General features: G+C 41.6%; 1 protein-coding gene across 1 annotated transcript in view; it reads left to right on the top strand.

The window, feature by feature from the left end:
* The window catches only part of LOC309546076 (synaptotagmin-2-like), a 148,370-nt gene extending 127,931 nt beyond the window's left edge, over positions 1 to 20,439 (top strand). The window contains exons 7-9 of the mRNA XM_082245586.1: positions 9,527 to 9,644; positions 15,461 to 15,594; positions 18,528 to 20,439. Coding sequence (XP_082101712.1) covers positions 9,527 to 9,644; positions 15,461 to 15,594; positions 18,528 to 18,734 — 459 coding nt within the window. The 3' untranslated portion in view covers positions 18,735 to 20,439. The remainder of the gene's footprint in view (positions 1 to 9,526; positions 9,645 to 15,460; positions 15,595 to 18,527) is intronic.
* The last annotated feature ends 1,990 nt before the right edge of the window (positions 20,440 to 22,429 follow it).

Genomic DNA, 22,429 nt, shown 5'->3' on the forward strand with positions numbered 1-22,429 from the left:
TCATTAGTGTTACAATGTCTCTGGTGTGAATGTGGAGCAGGTGGGTTAAATTTGTTGTTATCCCTTTCTCTCTGTCATACTGGTCACTGAAAGTTCAACATGAGGAGGTAAGTAAAACCTTGGACAGAGGGGTGGCTGTGGACGTAGTATACTTGGATTTTGCAAAAGCATTTGACACAGTTCCCCACACATGGCTAATGTGTAAGGTAAAGTCTACAGGCTTGGAAAGATCAGTTTGTAAATGGATAGAAAATTGGCTAAAAGATAGAATTCAGAGAGTAGTGGTTAATGAGTCTTACTCTGAATGGTCTAAGGTTATCAGTGGTGTACCCCAAGGTACAGTGTTGGGACCCTTACTGTTTCATACCATTATAAATGATATAGGGTCTGGGATTAAAAGTACCATCTCAGTCTTTGCGGAATGACACCAAGCTTTGCCGTGGAATAACTTCCTTACAGGATGTCTCCAACTTACAAACTGACCTCAATGCACTGTTTCATTGGACAACTATGTGGCAAAGGAGGTTTAATGTTGATAAATGTAAAGTTATGCACTTGGGGGCTAAGAATATGCATGCATCATACATACTGGTCTGTTGTCTCCTGCACCTCTTTATTGCAGCCATTGCTAGCTCACGAGACTCCCTGCTGGAAGTTGCCACTGGTCTCCTTGGCACTCTAATCATACTACTCAGATGGTCCCTACCTTCTTCGGCCAGGTACCGATTGTTTTTTGGCTCCCCCATTGCTGTTTTTACTAATGGGACTACAGGCCTTTGAAAACCCCTTCACACCATCTTTGGTTTCTCATAGGCCATTTAGATTACTCCCGACCAGTGTGGTCCCCTTCCCACGGTTGGGAGGCGGGTTCTTGAATGCCTATTTGGCTGGCGCGGTTGGGGGACACTTGCTTGGGTATCCAGTTTTGGTTATTAACTTTATGATGCTCTCTTGTGCCCCTGACACCTTATTCAGTGTCTTATACCTGTTTCTGCCTCCATGGTGGTTACATTGCACCTCCTCAGGACTGACCTCTCTGGTGGCCTTGAATCAAGTGTCACCTCTATTTGGTCTTCCCTTTCTCCCCCACTTCTCTTTTTCTGTTTCCCTCACTTTTCTTCTACACCCTAGCTTCCGCCCCCGTCACCATTTTCCCCCTTCCTTATTCCCTCTTCTCCCTTCCTTCTTCCCTCTTCCCCCTTCCTTCTTCCCTCTTTCCCCCTTCCCCTTTCCCTCTTTCCCCCTTCCCCTTTCCCTCTTTCCCCCTTACCTTTTCCCTCTTTCCCCCTTACCTTTTCCCTCTTCCCTTTCTCTCATCTCCCCTTTCCCTCTCCCCCCCTTTTTTCCTCTTACCCTTTCCCCCTTCCCTCCTCCCTCTTTCCCTCTTTCCCCTCCCCTCTCCCCCCTTCACCTTTCCCCCTTCCCTCTTCCCCTTTCCCTCTTCTCCCATTTCCCTCTCCCCCCATTCCCTATTCCCCTTTCCCCCTTTTCCCTCTTCCCCCTCCCCTTTTCCCTCTTCCCCCTTCCCTTTTCCCCCTTCCCTTTTCCCTCTTCCCCCTTACCTTTTCCCTCTTCCCCCTTCCCTTTTCCCTCTTCACTCTCCCCTTTTCCCTCTTCCCCTCTCCCCCTCTCCCCCTCTCCCCCTTCCCCTTTCCCTCTTTTCCCCTTTTCCCTCTTCCCCCTCCCCTTTTCCCTCTTCCCCCTTCCCTTTTCCCTCTTCCCCCTCCCCTTTGCCCTCTTCCCCCTCCCCTTTGCCCTCTTCCCCTCCCCTTTTACCCCTTCCCTTTTCCCTCTTCCCCCTTTGCCTTTCCCTCCCCCTTCTTTCCCTCTCCCCATCTCCCCTCCTTCCCCTCCTTCCTACCTTCTTTTTTCTTTTCCCTTCCACCACCCGCTGATGTATGCAAACTGGCACCCCATACTAACCGCAATGTCAAGATTGTTTTGGATCCATAGAAGGTTCTTGGTTCCTTTCATAAGGTTGCGTTACTTACTTGCTTTGGATGTGCTTGTTGTAGGATGGGGACGTTGGGCCCTAGGGATCCTTTTTGGGGCCCTGGTACCCACTGTCAACACATTCATCTTACACCTTACCGGTATGACTTGTAATGATATAGTTAACTATCTGCTATGTCCTCTCTAACCCGAGGCTTGCTTACCTTTTTTGCCCATGAGTACTCATCTTTTCCAGCCATATATTTACATATACAGCCTTCTGTAGCTGGCTTCAGATCACCATTAAGCTTTCTTTGGCCCTTTATTGCTTCCCACGGTCCCTAGCTCATGCAATGATACTTTTCGCCCCCCTTTGAGCGAGGGCTATTGCCCAAACTTTACATTTATTGAGACTTTTAGTCTCCCAATAATTTTTCTCCTTGTCTCTCTACTGCTGTCCCTATCGCTCCTTTTTGTTCTTGATGCTGGCCCCTCTCTTGCCCATCCCTGCTCCCTCATCTCCCCGATTTCTACCCCTCCCTTCTTTGTTTGGCCCACCTGCTAAACTTGGCAACTCCAGGCCCCGCCCTGGCTCCTAAATAGACCACCACGGCATCCTATCCGAACCACACCATGGCTTTTAAACTCTTTTCAGCAGGGCAAGTAGCTAGCAGAGTCAGGAGCTAGGCCAAGGGTCATTCACAGGAAGTCAGTCAGGAACAGAAGCATGTGGAGTTGGGAACAAGCTGGGGTCAGAGCCAGGAGTGGAGACATGACAGGTCCAAAGGCAAGCCGGGTCGGTAACAGGAAATCCAACTAATACCATACACAAGGGGGCTGACGACAATCCAGCAACCGGTGAACAGAGCTGCTGTCCTTTTAAAGGCCAATAGGCGCCAGAAACTATTGTGCCCTGTGTTTGCCATCATACACATGTGCACCTTGCATGCACCACTGCAGACAGGAGAGTGCACAGTACGGCCATGCTGGGTATTAGCAAAAATACCAGTTCCTCTTCGGTTAGTTCCCTGACAAAAATACATTCCGACAATTCCCACCTGGGACCAAGAACACCTATGTACAGACATTACTGCTGAGGAAGTTAAAATCGTGATCAAGAGCCTTAAGGTAAACAAATGCCCAGACCTCCTTATTCCATATCTGCAGAGCACCTTCAATCACCCTAAGACAGGCAACCCCTTCTCCTCTGAAAATCTTGAAGACCAATATAGTCATGCTTCCTAAACTGGATTCAGATCTGCATTCCTGGTCCAACTATCAGCCTATTTCCCTCGGAAACATTGATGTAAAGCTCCTGGCCAAGATCCTAGCAACTAGGCTCAACTCCTTCCTGGGAAATCTCGTCCACAGGGACGAAGTGGACTTTGTCCCTCTTTGGGGGGCGGGAGATAATGTTCACAACATCCACTCCTGTGTCTTCTTTACACTTTAAACATATCAACAATAGTGCCTTCAGTGACTACCACCAATCATCCCAATCCAGTGTAATTCACTAAATCATATTGCCTCTCATATTTCAGGCAAAAGCGCTTTGGAACAGCATCCAGACCAGTTTTGCTTCACCTCAAAAAACGCCTCTCCTCCTGAACTCCGCTTTCAATGTGAAAATAGGTTTATGACATGTAAGGAAAAAACGCTTCCAATAGTGTAAAAAAATCCAAAACTCTATATTTTAGTCTACATAAAATGAGGCTCAACAGACAAAATCTTGAAACTTAGCATATCGCATGTGACATAATTCACATGATTGCTGTATGTACAGTTAATCCATAAACTCCCTTTTTACGCCCATCCACATCCCGAAATTGTTGCGTCTTTACCGACTTTTTCCAAGAGAGATGATCTGGTGAGTTTTACTGGATTGGAGTGATTGGTGCTGGTCACTGAAGGCACCATTGTTAATTTAGGTGCATTGTTAATATGTTTAAAATGGAAAGAAGACACAGGAGTGGATGTTGTATTTTTATAAAATAACTTAGTTTTTTGGGACTGATTGCCAGTTTACACATATACGATGTCAGACATCACATGTGATTCGCAGTGTACTGCTATGCAAATCACATGCTATGTCTGTGCGTTGCGAAGTCAGCCATACAGATTGTATGGCTGAATTTGCATCGCATTCGAATCAAAGTCGCACAGGACCCTTTTTTTGGTCTGCACCAGAATCTGATCGCATGGGTGTTCGCACCTATGCAATCAGATTTATGTCCGAATTGACAGTTCACACTGCAATATGCGAACTGATCTGGGGGTGTCATTATCTTTGTATTGACACCCCCAGCGATTTCCATATGGCAGTGTGAACTGCCTGCGAGTCGAGTACGATGCGGGAACCCGCAGTGGATTCGCAGGGTTCCCGCATCACATATGTGTGAACCAGCACTGAATGCACTGGATTCTTATGCTTTGTTTAAAAAGATTTTTTTCACTTTGAGCACAGTGGAATCTATATTATATATATTTTTTTCACATATATTTTTTGTTCATATATTTTTCACAGCGCTTCCAATGATTTGTGCACTATATTAATGGATTACTTTATGATAACTATTATTTTGCCTATTCTGCCTCTACCCTATTTGGGCATCAAACTGAACTTGTCTTTTGATTTGATGTATAGAGTTAACTACCCCCCTTAATTAAGGACCTTTAGCTTCTCTCTTTGCCTCGTGGTGACTACTTTCTCTCTCTTGGCTTGGCAAAATACAATCTATAAAAATTACCTATTTACACAAGCTGTTTTAGGGTGCTATCTGTCCCCATTCCAAACAATATTTTGCGATATAAGACTATACCATTTCATTTAGGACCATGATAAACCCAGGCTCCCTGCCTCGATGCTCTGTTGTAGGCGGCTTGGTAGTACTCTCTTTCAAACACTACTACTTGGTGGCCCAAATATCTCCATTGGCCCCTCTCCACGCCACTGGTGAGCGACCCATTTGGATCCATCTAGCAGAGGCAGCTTGCACCCCCCTCCTCATATGCAGCTTGATCTGGACCCCTCCATCCTTGAGACACAGGATTGCGGACCCCTGTTTGCCATACCTTCTTAGGCAATGGGGTTCAGTAAAGTATTCCAATACCCTCCATCTCTTCCCACCTGCCGTTATTGGGAAATCTTGCCCGTGCCTATGACAACCCTCTCTAACTCCACTGGTGTCGTGCTAAGGGACTTAGATATATCTATGAACTTTTTTCTTTGGATGGCATAAAGTCCTTTGCCTACCTTTTTGGTAGCATTGGGACTTGCCAGGGGGAGAATGCTTCTGTTATATTCAAATACAGCACTACCTTTCGAGTCTCGTCACACGCCGCACTAAAACCCCAAGGCAATTGACCCTTTTTGAGAATTGGTGTAGGAAGAAGCTGTACTCCAGAGTCCTGGTGTTTAGAGACTCCATGGACCCTAACAGGCTTACTTATAAATAGGTGGGAGCGCGAATTGGGGTATACTTTGTGCACACAGGATTGGAATGCCACCTCAAAATGTTCAAAGTGCTCGCACATGAAAAGGCTTATAAATTGATGTCCCGTTGGTACAGGACCCTGGATAATTTGTCTAAATTCATTCCCAAAGCTTCTCCACAATGCCTTTGTGGGCCTGTCCCGCAACCTCTCATTTCTAGATAAGAGTCTATAATATGCTATATTCGGTTCTTAATGCTAGTCTCACTTGAAATCCTTGGAAGGCTCTGCTGCATAAACTCATCCCACATTTAGATAAATTTTAATGGATGCTGGCCAGGTACGTATTCCTAGCGACCGGACAGACCCTGGCTAGGGCTTGGAGACGGTTGTTGAAACCCTTTGCTGAAGTCAAACAACGTCTTCTGGGGACCGTGATACATGAGAGATTACCTTTTATCCACACCTATACCCATGCTAAGTACCTTAGGGTTTGGCGCCAATGGATGGACAATGTAGATCACCTGAGCATTGACGCTTCCTTCTCTCCCTGTAACCACTGGCTATGGCCGGGCGGACTGCTGCCACCAATGGCCTGCACTTGACCTGTCTACCGCTTTATTTTTCTTCCTTCCTCTTTTTTTTCTTTTCTTTTTCTCTTTCAGTTAAACAAACCAATATTTCTCTATCGTCCATTGACAGGTGTAGCATCATCTTCATCAGCTGAATGGGTTATGCTGCCCCCTGCAGGAGTAGTCTAGGCAGGAATAATTTACACGCCCACGGGCTGTCCCCACAGGCATAATCCACACACCCTCAGCTCAGGAAACCAGTTTGTATCTGCCTAGAGAAGGAGTAGGACCTAGTTTTCCTGCTGGGTCTCCGGTCTCCGCACTGGATAATCTAGATCCTTATGGTCCCCCCATTGGGGGTGTGGGCCCTCTCCTGGGGATAATAGGATTTGTACCTCCTAAAGGATCCCCCCTGGCCTGTCAGGTAAACGACCTCTGTGCCCTGTCTCCCTCTCCCGTCCCCACTGGGGGCTATGTAACTGGGGCGCCTGGCGTCCTGAGGGGGTAGCAATAGTACCTTGTCTCTTGCTAGGTCTTGTTGTAGATCCTTGAGGCCTTCATTATGGGAGTCCCTGGCCGCATGGCACGCCGTGGGCGCTGCCATCTTAAGTGTGGACAATGTGCAGATTTTCCTCATTGACCTGTATGGGGCAGCCATTTTCCCTGAGCTTCCTATTAAAATGTATTGGCAACCATTTTTGTGTAGTATATACTGCACTGGCAGCATGACCTTTTACATCCAGGCCGAGGTCACTTCCTATGATGCGCTTTCCTCCTGCAGGCCGAGATTACTTCCTGTGTCTTTTTTAGATGTTGAAGAGGCCATTCAAGAGGATTCTCTCTGGAGGTGGTACAGTACTGGGGTCTTTGTGGGCATATCCCTACACACTCTGCTGTTATTGTATATTACAGGGGGACTCTGCCATCTGCGCTTCCTAAAGTGACAGTACTCAGTTTTTTTGTACTTTAATTATAGAGTCCCAGACTGTGATTTCACCCTCAGACCCACTCTGTGCGACTCCTGGACAGTCCGGATCGCAGCCGCTAGCCGCGATTTCAAGAGGATTACCTGAGTCAGTGAAAAAGGAATGATAACTGCGCTAAAGGTGAAAAAGAATTAAGTGAAGCAGCAACTTCAAGTGTGACCACACCCTCAAATCAATATGTATACAATAAGTCGCGCTAAATGATCTAGAACAAATAAATGTCTAAAAAAACAAAAAGTCCCAAATTGTGAACGTAAAATAAGGAACTTAAGGAAGTTCCGTGTGAAAGGTCAGGAGGAAGTAGAGAGGAGACATTGTTGGAAGTGGCAGCAGAGGAGATTGTCTGCTGTATACGTTGGGGGGGCGCATAGAGCAATATTACATCTTGAGCAACTGACTATTTTGGTCTGGTAAGGGGCTCAGAGTGTCTTTGAGTGTCACTGTTGATGTTCAGGTGTACTCAGGATCTTTCTTATCTCTGCTGATTACACTTCTCAATCTGGTAAGAGGCTTTACAATCGGTGGTGGTTCTCCCTCCTTCCTTAACACTGGGATTGTTATTTATGTCTTTGCTATATATTTTTCTGGTAAGCAGTTTCACAACTGGTGATGGATACTCACACCTTTATGTGGTGGAATTGTTTAAGGTTATCATTTAACACTTACTGTTACGGTATCACGCTATGGAGTTTTTTTCTTTTTTATATGATTTATGACACTTTGATTCGAGTGTCCAACACCGAAATTTCACACAATCAAGTCACCTTGGCATATGAATCCCGCAATTTTTAATTGCTTGTCTGGTAAGCATATTACCTAAGAGACTCTGGATTGCTTGTGTGCTGATCAATATTTTCATCATCATTTCTTCAATTTATTTTACGTTCACAATTTGGGACTTTTTGTTTTTTTGGACATTTATTTGTTCTAGATCACTTAGCTTAGTTGGATCAAGGGGAATTCATCCGGAGGTGTTTCACCTCCTGTGTGCCCAGTTGGGGACCCCAGAGGTAGATCTGTTTGCGTCTCGCCTCAACAGAAAAGTCCAGCAGTTTGTGGCCAGGTCTCGAAATCCTCTGGCCGATGCCACAGACACTCTGGTGGCTCCTTGGAGCCAGTATCGCCTGATTTATACCTTCCCTCCTCTCGTCCTCCTACCGAGGTTTCTTCACCAGGTGGTGGTGGAAGGCATCGGCCAGAGGATCCCGAGACCTGGCCACAAACCGCTGGACTTTCCTGTTGAGGCGAGACGCAAACAGATCTACCTCTGGAGTCCCCAACCGGGCAAACAGGAGGTGAACCACCTCCGGATGAAGGGACCATCCCCCTTGATCCAACACCTGACAACTCAGGTAATCCGCTTGCATTCCAGACATTCTGGTGGCACCAGACTGGCCTCAGCAGTCTTGGTACGCAGACCTGGTACAAATAGTCGTGGATCCTCTATGGCGACTTCCTCTACGGGAAGATCTGCTGTCTCAGGGACCAATCTTCCATCCTGCTTTACGGTCGCTGGCTTTAACGGCTTGGCTGTTGAAAGCGAGGTGTTGAGGAATAGAGGTCTTTTTGACTCAGTGATTCATATCCTTTTGAAGGCCAGGAAGTCAACATCTAGGAAGATCTATCATCGTACGTGGAAATCGTACATTTCATGGTGTGAATCACTGCAGCTGCACCCTCGCTTGTTTTCTATAGCTAGTGTTTTGGCCTTTTTCCAAAATGGGGTTGAGCAGCACTTGGCGTTGGGCACTATCAAAGGTCAGGTGTCGGCCTTGGCCATTTACTTCCCGCGTCTATTGGCTACTAATAGCTTGATTCGCACTTTTATTCAGGGGGTGCGTCATCTAGCTCCTCCGAGGAGATCCCCGTTGCCTCTGTGGGATCTCAATCTGGTTTTGTCTGTTCTTCAAAAGCCTCCTTTTGAGAATATTAGGGAGATTTCTCTGCCTTCTTTTTCACAGAAGGTTGCCTTTCTAGTGGCTATTACTTCTGCTCGCAGAGTATCTGAGTCAGCGGCGCTGTCCTGTCGTTGGCCTTATTTGGTGGTCCACAGGGATAAAGTGGTCCTCTGGCCTAATTCGTCTTTTCTTCCTAAGGTGGTGTTGGATTTTCATCTTAATGAAGACATCATGTTGCCTTCCTTATGTCCTAAGCCTAAGCATCCCAAGGAAATTGCTTTGCATTCTTTGGATGTGGCCGGGCGATAGGAGTTTACCTGACGGTTACCGAGTCCTTACGGACAGTCTCGAAAAGGTTTGGCTGTGTCTGTTGCAACCATATTCAGATGGATCAGGCAGATAGTTGTTCAGGCTTATTCAATCAAGGGTCAGGTTCCTCCTTTCCCTGTGAAGGAGCATTCTACTAGAGCGCTGAGTGCCTCTTGGTCTTTTCGCCATCAGGCCTCTGTTGTACAAGTTTGTAAGGCAGCGACTTGGTCGTTTGTGCACACTTTGGAAGCAACGTTAAGGGTCAGCTTTCTAAATAACCAGTATATTTTAAAACGCAACCAAAATAAATAATGGTCCTGAGAATGTGAAGTACAAAACAAGAACACAACTGCAAAATAAAAATGTTTACCCCTGTATTTCCACTTTTTACTTTCAGCCTGAGAAACTGGGTGATATCTGCATTTCCCTACGATATGTTCCAACAGCTGGGAAACTGACAGTCTGCATCTTGGAAGCCAAGAATCTCAAGAAGATGGATGTGGGTGGCCTGTCAGGTAAACATTCGTTTAGAGTTTATATTAAGATTAATACCAGTAACTTTGAAGCAGCTACAGATCTCTCTAACTGCTTTTTTGGAGAGTTTTGTTTCTTTTTTAGCTCGCTACAGTACTTCTCTATATAGCTACACATTATATTACATGCATACGCATGGATTGCATGCAGCTAATAGAGATCCGTCACTGATTGCAATTCAGTTTTCTTTCCCTTTCACACGAACATCCCTCTGTCCGTTTTTATCCATCCATTGACAGATGAAAAACGGATAGCAATGCATTTCTATTGGTAGGTGGATGTACAGTGGGTACGGAAAGTATTCAGACCCCCTTAAATTTTTCACTCTTTGTTATATTGCAGCCATTTGCTAAAATCATTTAAGTTCATTCTTCTTCCTCATGAATGTACTCATAGCACCCCATACTGACAGAAAAAAACAGAATTGTTGACATTGTTACAGATTTATTAAAAAAGAAAAACTGAAATATCACATGGTCCTAAGTATTCAGACCCTTTGCTGTGACACTCATATATTTAACTCAGGTGCTTTCCATTTCTTCTGATCATCCTTGAGATGGTTCTACACCTTCATTTGAGTCCAGCTGTGTTTGATTATACTGTTTGGACTTGATTAGGAAAGCCACACACCTGTCTATATAAGACCTTCCAGATCACAATGCATGTCAGAGCAAATGAGAATCATGAGGTCAAAGGAACTGCCTGAAGAGCTCAGAGACAGAATTGTGGCAAGGCACAGATCTGGCCAAGGTTACAAAAAGATTTCTGCTGCACTTAAGGTTCCTAAGAGCACAGTGGCCTCCATAATCCTCAAATGGAAGACGTTTGGGACGACCAGAACCCTTCCTAGAGCTGGCCGTCCGGCCAAACTGAGCTATCGGGGGAGAAGAGCCTTGGTGAGAGAGGTAAAGAAGAACCCAAAGATCACTGTGGCTGAGCTCCAGAGATGCAGTCAGGAGATGGGAGAAAGTTGTAGAAAGTCAACCATCCCTGCAGCCCTCCACCAGTCGAGGCTTTATGGCAGAGTGGCCCGACGGAAGCCTCTCCTCAGTGTAAGACACATGAAAGCCCGCATGGAGTTTGCTAAAAAACACCTGAAGGACTCCAAGATGGTGAGAAATAAGATTCTCTGGTCTGATGAGACCAAAATAGAACTTTTTGGCCTTAATTCTAAGCAGTATGTGTGGAGAAAACCAGGCACTGCTCATCACCTGTCCAATACAGTTCCAACAGTGAAGCATGATGGTGGCAGCATCATGCTGTGGGGGTGTTTTTCAGCTGCAGGGACAGGACGACTGGTTGCAATCGAGGGAAAGATGAATGCGGCCAAGTACAGGGATATCCTGGACAAAAACCTTCTCCAGAGTGCTCTGGACCTCAAACTGGGCCGAAGGTTTACCTTCCAACAAGACAATGACCCTAAGCACACAGCTAAAATAACGAAGGAGTGGCTTCACAACAACTCCGTGACTGTTCTTGAATGGCCCAGCCAGAGCCCTGACTTAAACCCAATTGAGCATCTCTGGAGAGACCTAAAAATGGCTGTCCACCAGCGTTTACCATCCAACCTGACAGAACTGGAGAGGATCTGCAAGGAGGAATGGCAGAGGATCCCCAAATCCAGGTGTGAAAGACTTGTTGCATCTTTCCCAAAAAGACTCCTGGCTGTATTAGATCAAAAGGGGGCTTCTACTAAATACTGAGCAAAGGGTCTGAATACTTAGGACCATGTGATATTTCAGTTTTTCTTTTTTAATAAATCTGCAACAATGTCAACAATTCTGTGTTTTTCTGTCAGTATGGGGTGCTATGTGTACGTTCATGAGGAAGAAGAATGAACTTAAATGATTTTAGCAAATGGCTGCAATATAACAAAGAGTGAAAAATTTAAGGGGGTCTGAATACTTTCCGTACCCACTGTATACTAATGATCACTAGCTTACATCCGCATCCGTTTAGATTACATAGTTAGTCTAGCTGAAAAAAGACACAAGTCCATCTAATTCAACCAAAACCAGGTTAATTTTTTTTCAACGGAACAAGTCTGTTTTGTTCCATTTAAAAGGGGATGTAAACCGTGTTTTTTATCCATTTTACACTGGTTGATAGGACACTGGTGGCTGCTGGCTCCTAACAACCAGTGACTCAACCCTCTTCCCCCCCCTCCCAGGTCTCTTTGAAACTTCGAAATCCCGGGTCCTTGATACAAACTTAGCAACCCAGAGAGTGCTGGAAGTCAGTCCTCTCCAGCCAAACTTAACCCGGGTCACCTCACCCTGCATGGGTGAGAACCCCTGAGTACCACAAAAGCTCTGCAACTTCCCCCATTAAAGGGACCGCAACTCAGATATTGGGGGAATGTACCTGCCATCCAGGACACATTCCTGGTGTCCTGTACATATATCTAAATATGTATAGATGGATGCATGTATGTATGAAGGCATTTTTGTAAATCTCAATGCACCAAAATGCCCAAAAACGGTATGAAAGTCTGATGCATTATCAGACTTCAAGCTGACTCTCCTTGGGCCCTACCAGACCAATCTGGACCTTATTTCTCAAAGTTCTGTGTTTCACCCTGTTTAGCGGTTGCTGGCTTTGACAGCTAAGCTGTAAAAGCCCAAATCATGAGGGATAGGGGTCTTGCTGTATCCACGATTCCCATCACGATTCCCATTTTGCTGAAGGCTAGAAAACCCTCTTCTTGAAGGGTTTACCACCTTGTGTGGAAAGCATACTTTGATGGGTACAAAAAGTGAAAACATCATTCCAGGACACAGTCTGTGGCACAACTGTTATCCTTCCTTAAGTCAGGACTTAAAAAGCCCTGAGGACTAAAAAAGGTCAGTTTTCTGCCTTAGTGGTGCTCTTTCAGAGACCAAGAGTTTTCTACTGCCTGCTCAGAGCCTTTGTACAAGGGATGGCTATTGTTCCAACAGTATGCTCGACGTAAACTCTGTGGGACCTCAATCTGCTGTTGTCAGCCCTTCAGAGACCACTTTTTAAATTCATTTGGGATATTTCTCCCCTTCTCCTATCACACAAACGTTGTGTTTCTCATGGTTATCGTTTCTATAAATAGGATGTCTAAGTTTAGTGTTTTTTTCCTTTAAGGAAGGACACAAGGTCACAAGGACAAGGTGGTTTTGATACCATGTAATTTCTTCCTGCCTAAAGGTGGTCTCTGTGTTTCATTTCAAATTCAGACATAGTTTTGCCTTCCTTTTTTCTACCTTTAAAACATCCAAAGGAGATTGCTCTCCGCTTCTTGGATGTGGTTAGGGCTGTGTGAGTCTGCCCCACAGTCACAGCCTCAGTTCATCAATTTGATGCCCTGGAAGGGACAGGCTGTCTCTTAATCAGTGTTAATTTTGACGTCAAATTACAATTTAGTTTTAGTTATAGTCTTTTAAATAAAATGCCATTTTAGTTTTGGTCTTATTTTAGTCTTTTGACTAAAATGCAATTTTAGTTTTAGTCGTATTTTAGTCATCTGAATTGTTTTTAGTTTTAGTCATATTTTGTTGACTAAAATCACTGCTGCATTTTTAGTCGACTAAAATCAAATGAGTTTAGTTAAATTTTAATGCATTATTTCTTTAGAAATGCCAAACATTATATACTCCTGGAGTAAAAAATCTAATAACATGTTTATTAAATCTAATAACATGACACAGATCTAGCTATTGTGATATATTACGTTTTTATAAATAAAACCAAGTTTCATAAACAAACAAAAATATTGCTTTTTGACAAGCAGAAGTATAACTTGAAAATATTAAAAACCCAAAGAACTGTAAACTCTATTGGCTGTAATGCCATTGCACATATTACCTGAATATATTATCCACATTTAAATATTAAGAAAAAAGATTAAAAAAAACTTTTTCTTAATTTGTTTTCTTTCAGCAGCTTAGCAGATGACCCCTACGTATTCTTATGTGACAGTGCAGTGTTAATTTTGACGTCAAATTTAGGTTTAGTTTTAGTTATAGTCTTTTGACTAAAATGCCATTTTAGTTTTAGTCATATTTTAGTCATTTGAATTGTTTTACTTTTAGTCGTATTTTAGCTACTAAAATAGTAATAATTTAGTCCATGAAATTAACACTGCTCCCAATCAACAATTGCTAAGTGGAAACTCATTACTCAGGTATACGGTCTGAAAGGTTGCTCCATTTCCTTAGAAAGTCAACTCTATCAGAAGTGTGGGTGCTTCCTTCCTTTTCAACATCAGACCTTGGTTTCCCAGGCTGGCAAAGTAGCCACCTCTGGTCATACTTTTGTATAGTTTTGCCAGGTGGATGTTCAGGCTTCAGTGGACAACCACCTTGGTCAGAAAGTCCACCAGGCTACCCAGTGAGAGCTTTGTCAGTTGTTGTTGTTGTTCTTATTTTGTTAAAGCGGTTAAGTCACTTATTTAAATCACTGGCATCCCCTCTGTTTTAGGCAGATTTAAATCACAGTATGTACATTTTTTCAAAATTATAAGAGATTTAATACATCACTTTACAGGAAAAGCGTCAGGAGGGGAGGGGCGGGGAGGAGACCTGCTCTCACTTCACAGACTACTGAGCTGACAGGCAGGGGGGAGGGGAGAGGGAGAGACTGACCACACAGTGGGATGATTGAGGCACAGAGGGGGTCACAGGAACAGGCAGGATTAACCAGGTATTGTACATCATACAATGGGGCGAATTACACTGCACAAGCACTATGCTATAGATCATGTTTTTAAGGGACAGGAGCATTTTGTTTTAAGGGTTACAACCACTTTAAGAGGATTGTTACTATTGGACATGTTAGCTATTGTTTGCTGTTGCTTGTCCCTCATTGGAATGCTTCTGGACATCCCAGTGGTCCAAGAATAGACTCTCCTAGGTGCCATGATGTACGATTTAAGAATACAGAAAATACTTTTCCTGGAGTACATAATAGGACACAGTTCCCAACCCTCGGGTTTCACTCTAATATTAATTTCTCACAAAACCAAGATATCGCTAGGAATGGGAGGGGTTATGCTGCGCGATGTCAAGCTTTGCTGTTTGCCAAAGTCCAATCACCTGAGGGTGAAACACAACCCACTTATCTAATAATTAACTCTAATGGGTCCTGTGAAGTACTCCAAGAAAGGTGAATAATTCTGTAGTGGTTATGTGAAATTAGTCACAGGAACATGGAGCTTGGTTTTGTAAGCTTCTTGTAATCATTGCAATCAGTTCTGTACTGCAGTCTGTATTTTCTCTCCCTTTTTTAACTCTATTATTGTCAGTTTTACATGTTAAATGTAAAATTGTGTGTATGGTTTGGATAATGTGGCATTGTTTGAAAAGTGTGTATTTACATGGAAAACCGTTTTTGCCCTTTAGAGGCTTTTAGTGGCTGAGCTCACCCTTTTTTCAGCTGCATATTTCTGGTAGCTGACGTTTTAACCAGCAGCTGGCAGCCCTCAACATTTACTGACTTCCTTTGGATTAGGAAATACTTAATGTGAGGCCTGCAGGGGGGGGAGTATTGTCTGTTAGTTTTTTCCTGAGACAGAGAATGCTGAGGATTTCAACACTATTGGAACTGTAGTGGTCTTGCTGTTGTGTGTGTTTGCTCACATACTGTAGTAACATGAAAGCAATTCATCTGGTAGACATATTTTTCTTATGAAGATTTAACAATGAATGTTTCTTTATGTTGCTTCCTTGTCCCATGCTTTCTATAAATCAGCCTTGTTATGGTCAATAGTTTTTGCTTACAGTATTATTTTTGTTCATATTTACTAAATTTACTTTTTAACTGTTTTTAGATCCCTATGTAAAGATTCATTTGATGCAGAATGGAAAACGTCTCAAAAAGAAGAAAACAACAGTGAAGAAAAAGACATTGAATCCATATTTCAATGAGTCTTTCAGTTTTGAAATTCCTTTTGAGCAAATACAGGTATTGTGTCCAGACTCTGCAAATCATAAATCGCCATTTAGGGTAATGCATTTTCTGCCTTAAGGTAAAAAATCTTTTGGGTGCAGCCCCCCTCCCAAATACTTACCTGAGCCTATCTTGGCCCAGCGCTGTGCAAAATGTGTTTGATGTCAATCAAATGCAGTGACGAGGGAGGTGTTAAAAGATGCACGCAGAACATCTCAGAAACAAACCCGAACCGAGTCTCCCCAACCCCCCCCTCCCCAAGATAGTGGCTTGCTGGTGGGGTTCTCGATGGGGGGAGGCACCGGCTGGGAATCCAAGAATAGGAGGATCAGGGCTGCTTTGTGCAAAACTATTGTACGGAGCAGGTAGGTATGACATGTTTGTTATTTTACAAAAAATAAAAACCGAACAGTTTAATATCACATTAAAAATACCAAGACAATAAAAACACTGGTTAACTTCATTTTTAGTAAAATTGTATACAGGACTTTCCTGTATAAAGCACCAACAGTTTGCAAAGCTCTTTACAAAATGGAGGGAGACAGTACATTTACAATACAAGAAGGATCAGAAGGCCCTGTTGTTAGAGCTTACAATCTAAAAGTCTCTGTATTCCAGCCCCCTTACCCACCTTACAAATTACATTTTTCAGTTATTAAACTTTTTAGAACTCTGGTGGCAAATGTGGCTTTTTGTGTGACACTTAGGGCAACCAGCAGACAGTAGTGTTTTTTTTTCTTTAGTTTTTTTACCTAGAAATGTGTTACAAGTAATTTTTAAAGCTTAACTCCAGGTTTCATATCACTTTAAATAGTTTGTTTGCACCCACTGTCAGCATTGTATAAACTCTATATAGCATCAGCTACATACAGTATTTTCCAGCAGAGGTACACGCACTTGCTATCCCATTCCCAGAACAAAACTGAGCTGGGCTTAGCACTCAGCGCTCAGCAATTCACAAGAAGCTTGGTATACAAGACTTCCTGTGATTCGCTAAGGTTGAGAGGTAGGCAGATAACATCACAACCATCACAACCTCCACCTCAGCTAATCAGAGGAAATCAGAGGAAATTAATTAATAAAATACAAAGGTTTTTGTGAATGGCTGAGCAGCACAAAGCCTGACTCAATTTTGTCTCAGAAACAGGATTGGAAGTTCCCGTACCACTGCCGAAACACAGCACTGTATATTATATATAGCTGGTGCTACATACAGTTTATACAGCATTGACTGTGAACGCATGTATTAGGGTTAGGGTTTACCCTTTGCCACCGGGCGTACGCATATGGGTCCTCACTGAAGTGGGTCCTCTTCCCTGGGGCTGCATATATCCACTACAATGTGTGCTGTACATTATGCTCCCAGCACAAACACGGTGCTGTCACTGACTGCTCCAGGTCTCGGTACAGTGATCACTTACTGTACAGCCCACCCTGTGTTGCTTCTCCTTTTAAATTGAGAAAAAGATACAATGTATCTTTTACTCCTTGTTAGAGGATAAGCTTGTGAACAGAAAAAAGTTTGAGTAAAATCAAGACAAAACAGCTAGATCAGGTCAAGGTTGGGGTTAAAGGTCAGGGTCAGTGTGTTTAGATTTAAAATACAGCATTTTTTAAAATAACATCAGTGTGTTTTGGGTAGGATAAACAAGCGAAATTCATGCTATTTTTTCTGGGCCCTATTATAGGTACAAATAACATACATATATATGGTATCACTGCGATCGTCAGGAAAAAGAGAATCTATTTTGGGTTGGAATTTGGTGTTCGGTCATAGTAGTAGCAAAAAATATACAAATACTTTTAAAAAAAATACTTTTTTAATATTTTGGGATTTTTTTCCTTTGATAATATAAAAAGTCAGGGGATATCCACTACCATTTACCACCAGATAAAACTGTAAGAAAAAAACAAGGTATAATTCCACCATATGCACTAATTAGATGCAATGATTTGTACAGTTTTACGAACACATGCCAGAGTTACAAAAACTGGGTGTGGCATAAGACTTGCTTTACCCTCCATCATAAAGGGGTTAAGGATGTTATAGGAAGTACAAACATTGAAGCATTGATTTGTAAAGGGGTTGTAATTGCAGTGATCTCTAGCAGTCTCCAGTAACATGATCTCTAGCAGACTTCTATGTCCTCAGTCTATAGCTTTTTCTCAAAGCACGTACTCTAGAATGTTTGAAGTCTCTAAACATCTTCTGCAGTATGTATTCAGTCTTAACCCATCTCTTGTAGCACCCCTGTAGTCTTTGACCATCTCTTGTTGCAAGCCTGCATTCTTTTAAGTATGATTGATAGCATTTTCAGTCTGACTATCTATTGTTGCGTGTCTGTACTCTCTGACAGCTTTATATTGCATTATATTCACAAAATATCATGTGTGGTCCTATTGGGTAAACACTCGAGGCCCCACATATTAAGAGGGTTGAACATCACTATTTTAAAATACCAATAGTAGAATAACTGTTGTTTGTCCGTTGATATTTGTTTCTATATATTCTACATACTTTTGGTTTAATCTTGGGTGGCTGCTATTTCTAAGTATCTTTTATTTTTGTTCCTTGGTATTTTGTTTCCCTACGTTTTCCTTTCCTTTTTTTTTTCTCTTGCAGGCATTAAAGAAAATATGTGCTGCAAAAAAAAAATACATTGCTTTCCTCCTTCTGAAAATGCCAGTATTTAGCTGACATGCTGACCTTAACTCGGGAAGTAAAGGTTGATTGAAATCAGGACTCCCGAGAGTCATGCTTGTTACTTGTCTATCAAAAAAGTACAAAAGTCATTAAATCAACTTGACATCCAAAAAGCTAGCATTTTCAAAAGGATGGGACAGTAGTGACATGGTTCATGAACAATGTGTCTTGTAATATTTTGATATGGCTATGTTAAGGTTGGATACCTCTTATTTAAATAACACCTTTTTTATTTTTCCTACAGAAAGTACAAGTTGTAATCACAGTTCTGGACTATGACAAACTGGGTAAGAATGAGGCAATTGGAAAGATCTTTGTTGGATGCAGTGCATCAGGAACAGAGCTCCGACATTGGTCAGATATGTTGGCCAATCCTCGTCGTCCTATTGCTCAGTGGCATCCACTCAAACCAGAAGATGAAGTGGACCTTGCTCTTGGATCAAAGAAGTAAATAAACACACATAGAACACATACTTCCCCTTAATATTTTTCCTCCTGCCCTCAAACTCTGCTGTGCAAGACTTAAATCTACAAGCACCTTCTGCTCACCCAGTGGCAGCCCCAAATGCACAGCAGCCAGGACTTATGGAACACATTCAAGGGGTGGTATTACACTACAAGGCGGTTTAAACATTCAGCCACCTAAATCAGAGGATAGACAGTTTCTCCTTTTTTTTTTTTCAAGTGATAGGATTCTTAACCAATGATTTCTATCAATGAAGAATGACTTCTGAAGCTGGTCATTGCTATGAAAACAGACATCCACCTCTTTTGTGTGTTCTAGGCAGACTTTATATTGTATGCATACATTGGTGGGTAAATAATAGCTGTATAATATTCCAGTCTTCCAATAATTGGTAGTAGACAGCCACTGGGTTATTGACAAAGTATGTTCTCTGACTTGGCTATAAATCAGTATATCCATTTTAACTGAATAAAATTAGTTGTAGGGACCTTAGGTTTACACTTATTATTGCAGTAGTATAGAAGATGTTGACTTCAACATATTTTACTCTAAAAATCCAGTATATTCTGTAAAAGGTAAATATATTTCTTTACAAGGACTTTTAATGTGTTAGAGAAATTGACATACACATGATATTTTTTTTTTATTATTATTAGAGTAATTTAATTTTTAAATGTGCTTATCTTATGAACTTCTAGATTCCCCATTACATAAGTGATCTCCATATCTGTAATATAGTTCCTACTTTGTAGCTTCAGTGGAAAGAGATTATATGAATAGCTTGTCTTTTACCAAGTCTTTAGAATCACATGTCTTCCATTTTTTCTAAAGTAGACATCTACTCTAGGATACATTGCCAAGGAAATGGAACACCTATGTGTGCGTTTAGCACAAGCAATTTTATTTTATTTGAGGTGAATATATCGATTTCTTTTGGCACCAAATGCAGGTGTAAGTGATAAAACAAAAAAATCATAGATATATCTATAGATGCGTGAAGTAATGAGATGCACAATTTTTGCAAAGCAACATAAAGCTTCAGGGAAGCTTGTAGATCTTCTAAGACCAAAGTGATTACCCAAAATATGGAGGGAGGTTTTTTTAATAGCATTTATGATTTTTATCATTTATAAAAGTATTTTGCCAGTTTGTGGCTATAACAAATTATGGGTGTTTGAAGTATGTATAAAATCTAGGAGGGCGTTTAATTTTTCCTGCATATCAGAATATACAGTTGTTGGCCGCACCAGAGAGAGAAAAGCAAGCGCTTACTGAATAGCCATGTTTTGTGACTTAAGGGAACTTTAAACTTTTATGCCCAAAATGAGGTGAAATGCAAGGGAAAATATTGAAGTGATATTACTTCAAAAAGGCATTACACCTACATTGTAAGGATCATATTATGGTCTCTGTATAATTTGAAATCTAGGGCTTGAACAATCATTTAAAACATTTATCCATAGATTATAGCTATACAGTATGTTAAAAAATAATATTTATGCTTTCTTATTTCAGACTACCAGTGGCAGTAACTGTTTTGTTGTTTAGCCAAAATTGACTCCAGTATCTGGAAAAATACATGTTAAGGGCCCCTCATAGCAATCAGGTTCCTAAATATTGTATTAAAAAAACTAAACACTGGAAATAAATTATTTCCGGTGACATTCCAGCCTTATTGCCTCTAGTTTTCATATGTAGTAGGGAGTACTGATTACAAATGCAGCCTGATTTCTAAACCGTTAACATAGTTAACAATAATTGAATCTATCAGAAGAAAAATAAATAATTCCTGTCATTGCCAGTTATCTAAAGAAAATATAGATCTAGTTGCTTTGTATGTTAGTGGAAAGGTCGCAGTTTGTAAATAAAAAAATTGAATTTGTGAAAATTATTTGCAAAAGATGTTAGATTACAAATAATCTCAGTCGGGCTAGTTTAGGTTTGAGAAAACTTTACAAGGAAGATGCAAAATAAGTAGTTACAATTTGAGAAAATGTGTTGCTAGGTTCTTTAAGGTTTTTATTGGGAAAAGATTTTTGATAAGGTGAGTTAGCATGGAATGTGAGTGTTATACTTCCAGATAATGTGAATGCCCAGTGGAAACATGCTTTCTAGTTTATATTGCTTAAAACCGCTTTTGGAATATTTAAAGGAGAGTTCCCTTTAAAGCACCTCAATAAATTATAGGAAGTGTCTTGTGGGTATAGCTATGTCCCCTCTTCCCAGCATTCGTAGGATGCCACTTACCTGTGTGCTTTTCAAATCAGGGCTTTTTCTGTGCTTTAAGCATCTTTATTCTCTAGAAATGCTCTATAGCTAGAGACTGCCATGAAATGAAAATGTGATCAGACAACTTCAGAATGGGAAAGCCAGACATAGGGAGGATGTTATAAGGAGAAGGGGAGACTGCAGATGGTTACAGCATGATTTCATAGTCATTGGGACCAACACAGTCAATCACAAATATTTTAAATCTATATGCTCTTGCCATTTAGCGGATACATTTTTTTTTTAATCATCAGAAAAAAAATTTATATTACTAAAGTATACAAACATAAATGGAAGAACACGTAATGTATACAGAAGCTAGATGTGTGTGTATAAATAAGGAATGGAATAAACCATGCTATACAGGGTAGTTCATAGACCAAGACAGATAATGGAGAGCAGCCATATTATTATGTTTAATGAAAAATTCCAGAAATCATGTTTATTTCATGCCCATTATGGTCAGAGGCCTGTTTGTGTGCTCCGATTTGTGTGTGCCTGCTCAGGATGTATGTTAAATATTCTGTACATAACATGCATGTTACACCGTGTACATACCAGCATGGGGGATAAATGTATGTTCGTGAGCGTGAGTGAGACCAGTAGAATATTTTTTTGACCTCTTTACTGACATGGCAAATCTGATGTGGCATTACATATTCACTCGTAGAAGTAGAACAAAGGTTCACCTTTGTTTTGTGATGCTGCAAACTATACTAACTTCAGATCTGCTTTTCCGATGCTTTTTATTTTGCCATGATGTAAATGGGTTAAAAATAATAAGTACATTGGTTAAATAATAATAAATTAGGCTGCCAAATGCTGTTCCAGGCTTTACTGGCAGTTAATCTGAACATTAGGATATATCTTGGAGAGGGTTTTGTCCTACACTTTATATTTTTGAATGTACGCATGCTAAAGAGGAAACTAATAATATAGATAAAATATATATAAATAAATATAGGTACATATGGAAAGGGGCTGTGTGTTTACTGAACTTATTTTTTCATTTTTGTGTGTCCTGTTGATGTCCTATAACCTGCTAAATGTTGACGGATTTTTATCCATGCAATAGATTATGGCCTTTACCCTGGCATAGGGACAGACCATTCCTGCGTCTCGTGCTGTCTGTATTATAAATCTTTGCCATGCTGAGATATAAAAGCCATAATTTCTGAGAACAGAGTATCCAGGTGGGGTATACTCAGACTAAATATGCATGTATCCTGTCTTTGTCTCTATGTTTTAAAAAAATATGAGGTGGTGTTAACGGGAGGTGCTTCTCTCTGTTCCACCTACCTTGGTGTGTTATTGTTTGTGTGAGATAATTGTTGTCTTTGTTATTTTGTAAGATGTCTCCTTAATAAAGAAACATTGACTCAAGTGTCTTCTTTTGTAATATTTCAAAGCAC

Source organism: Pelophylax lessonae (assembly GCF_965119305.1).
Source record: "Pelophylax lessonae genome assembly, chromosome: 2".
Taxonomy (NCBI): domain Eukaryota; kingdom Metazoa; phylum Chordata; class Amphibia; order Anura; family Ranidae; genus Pelophylax; species Pelophylax lessonae.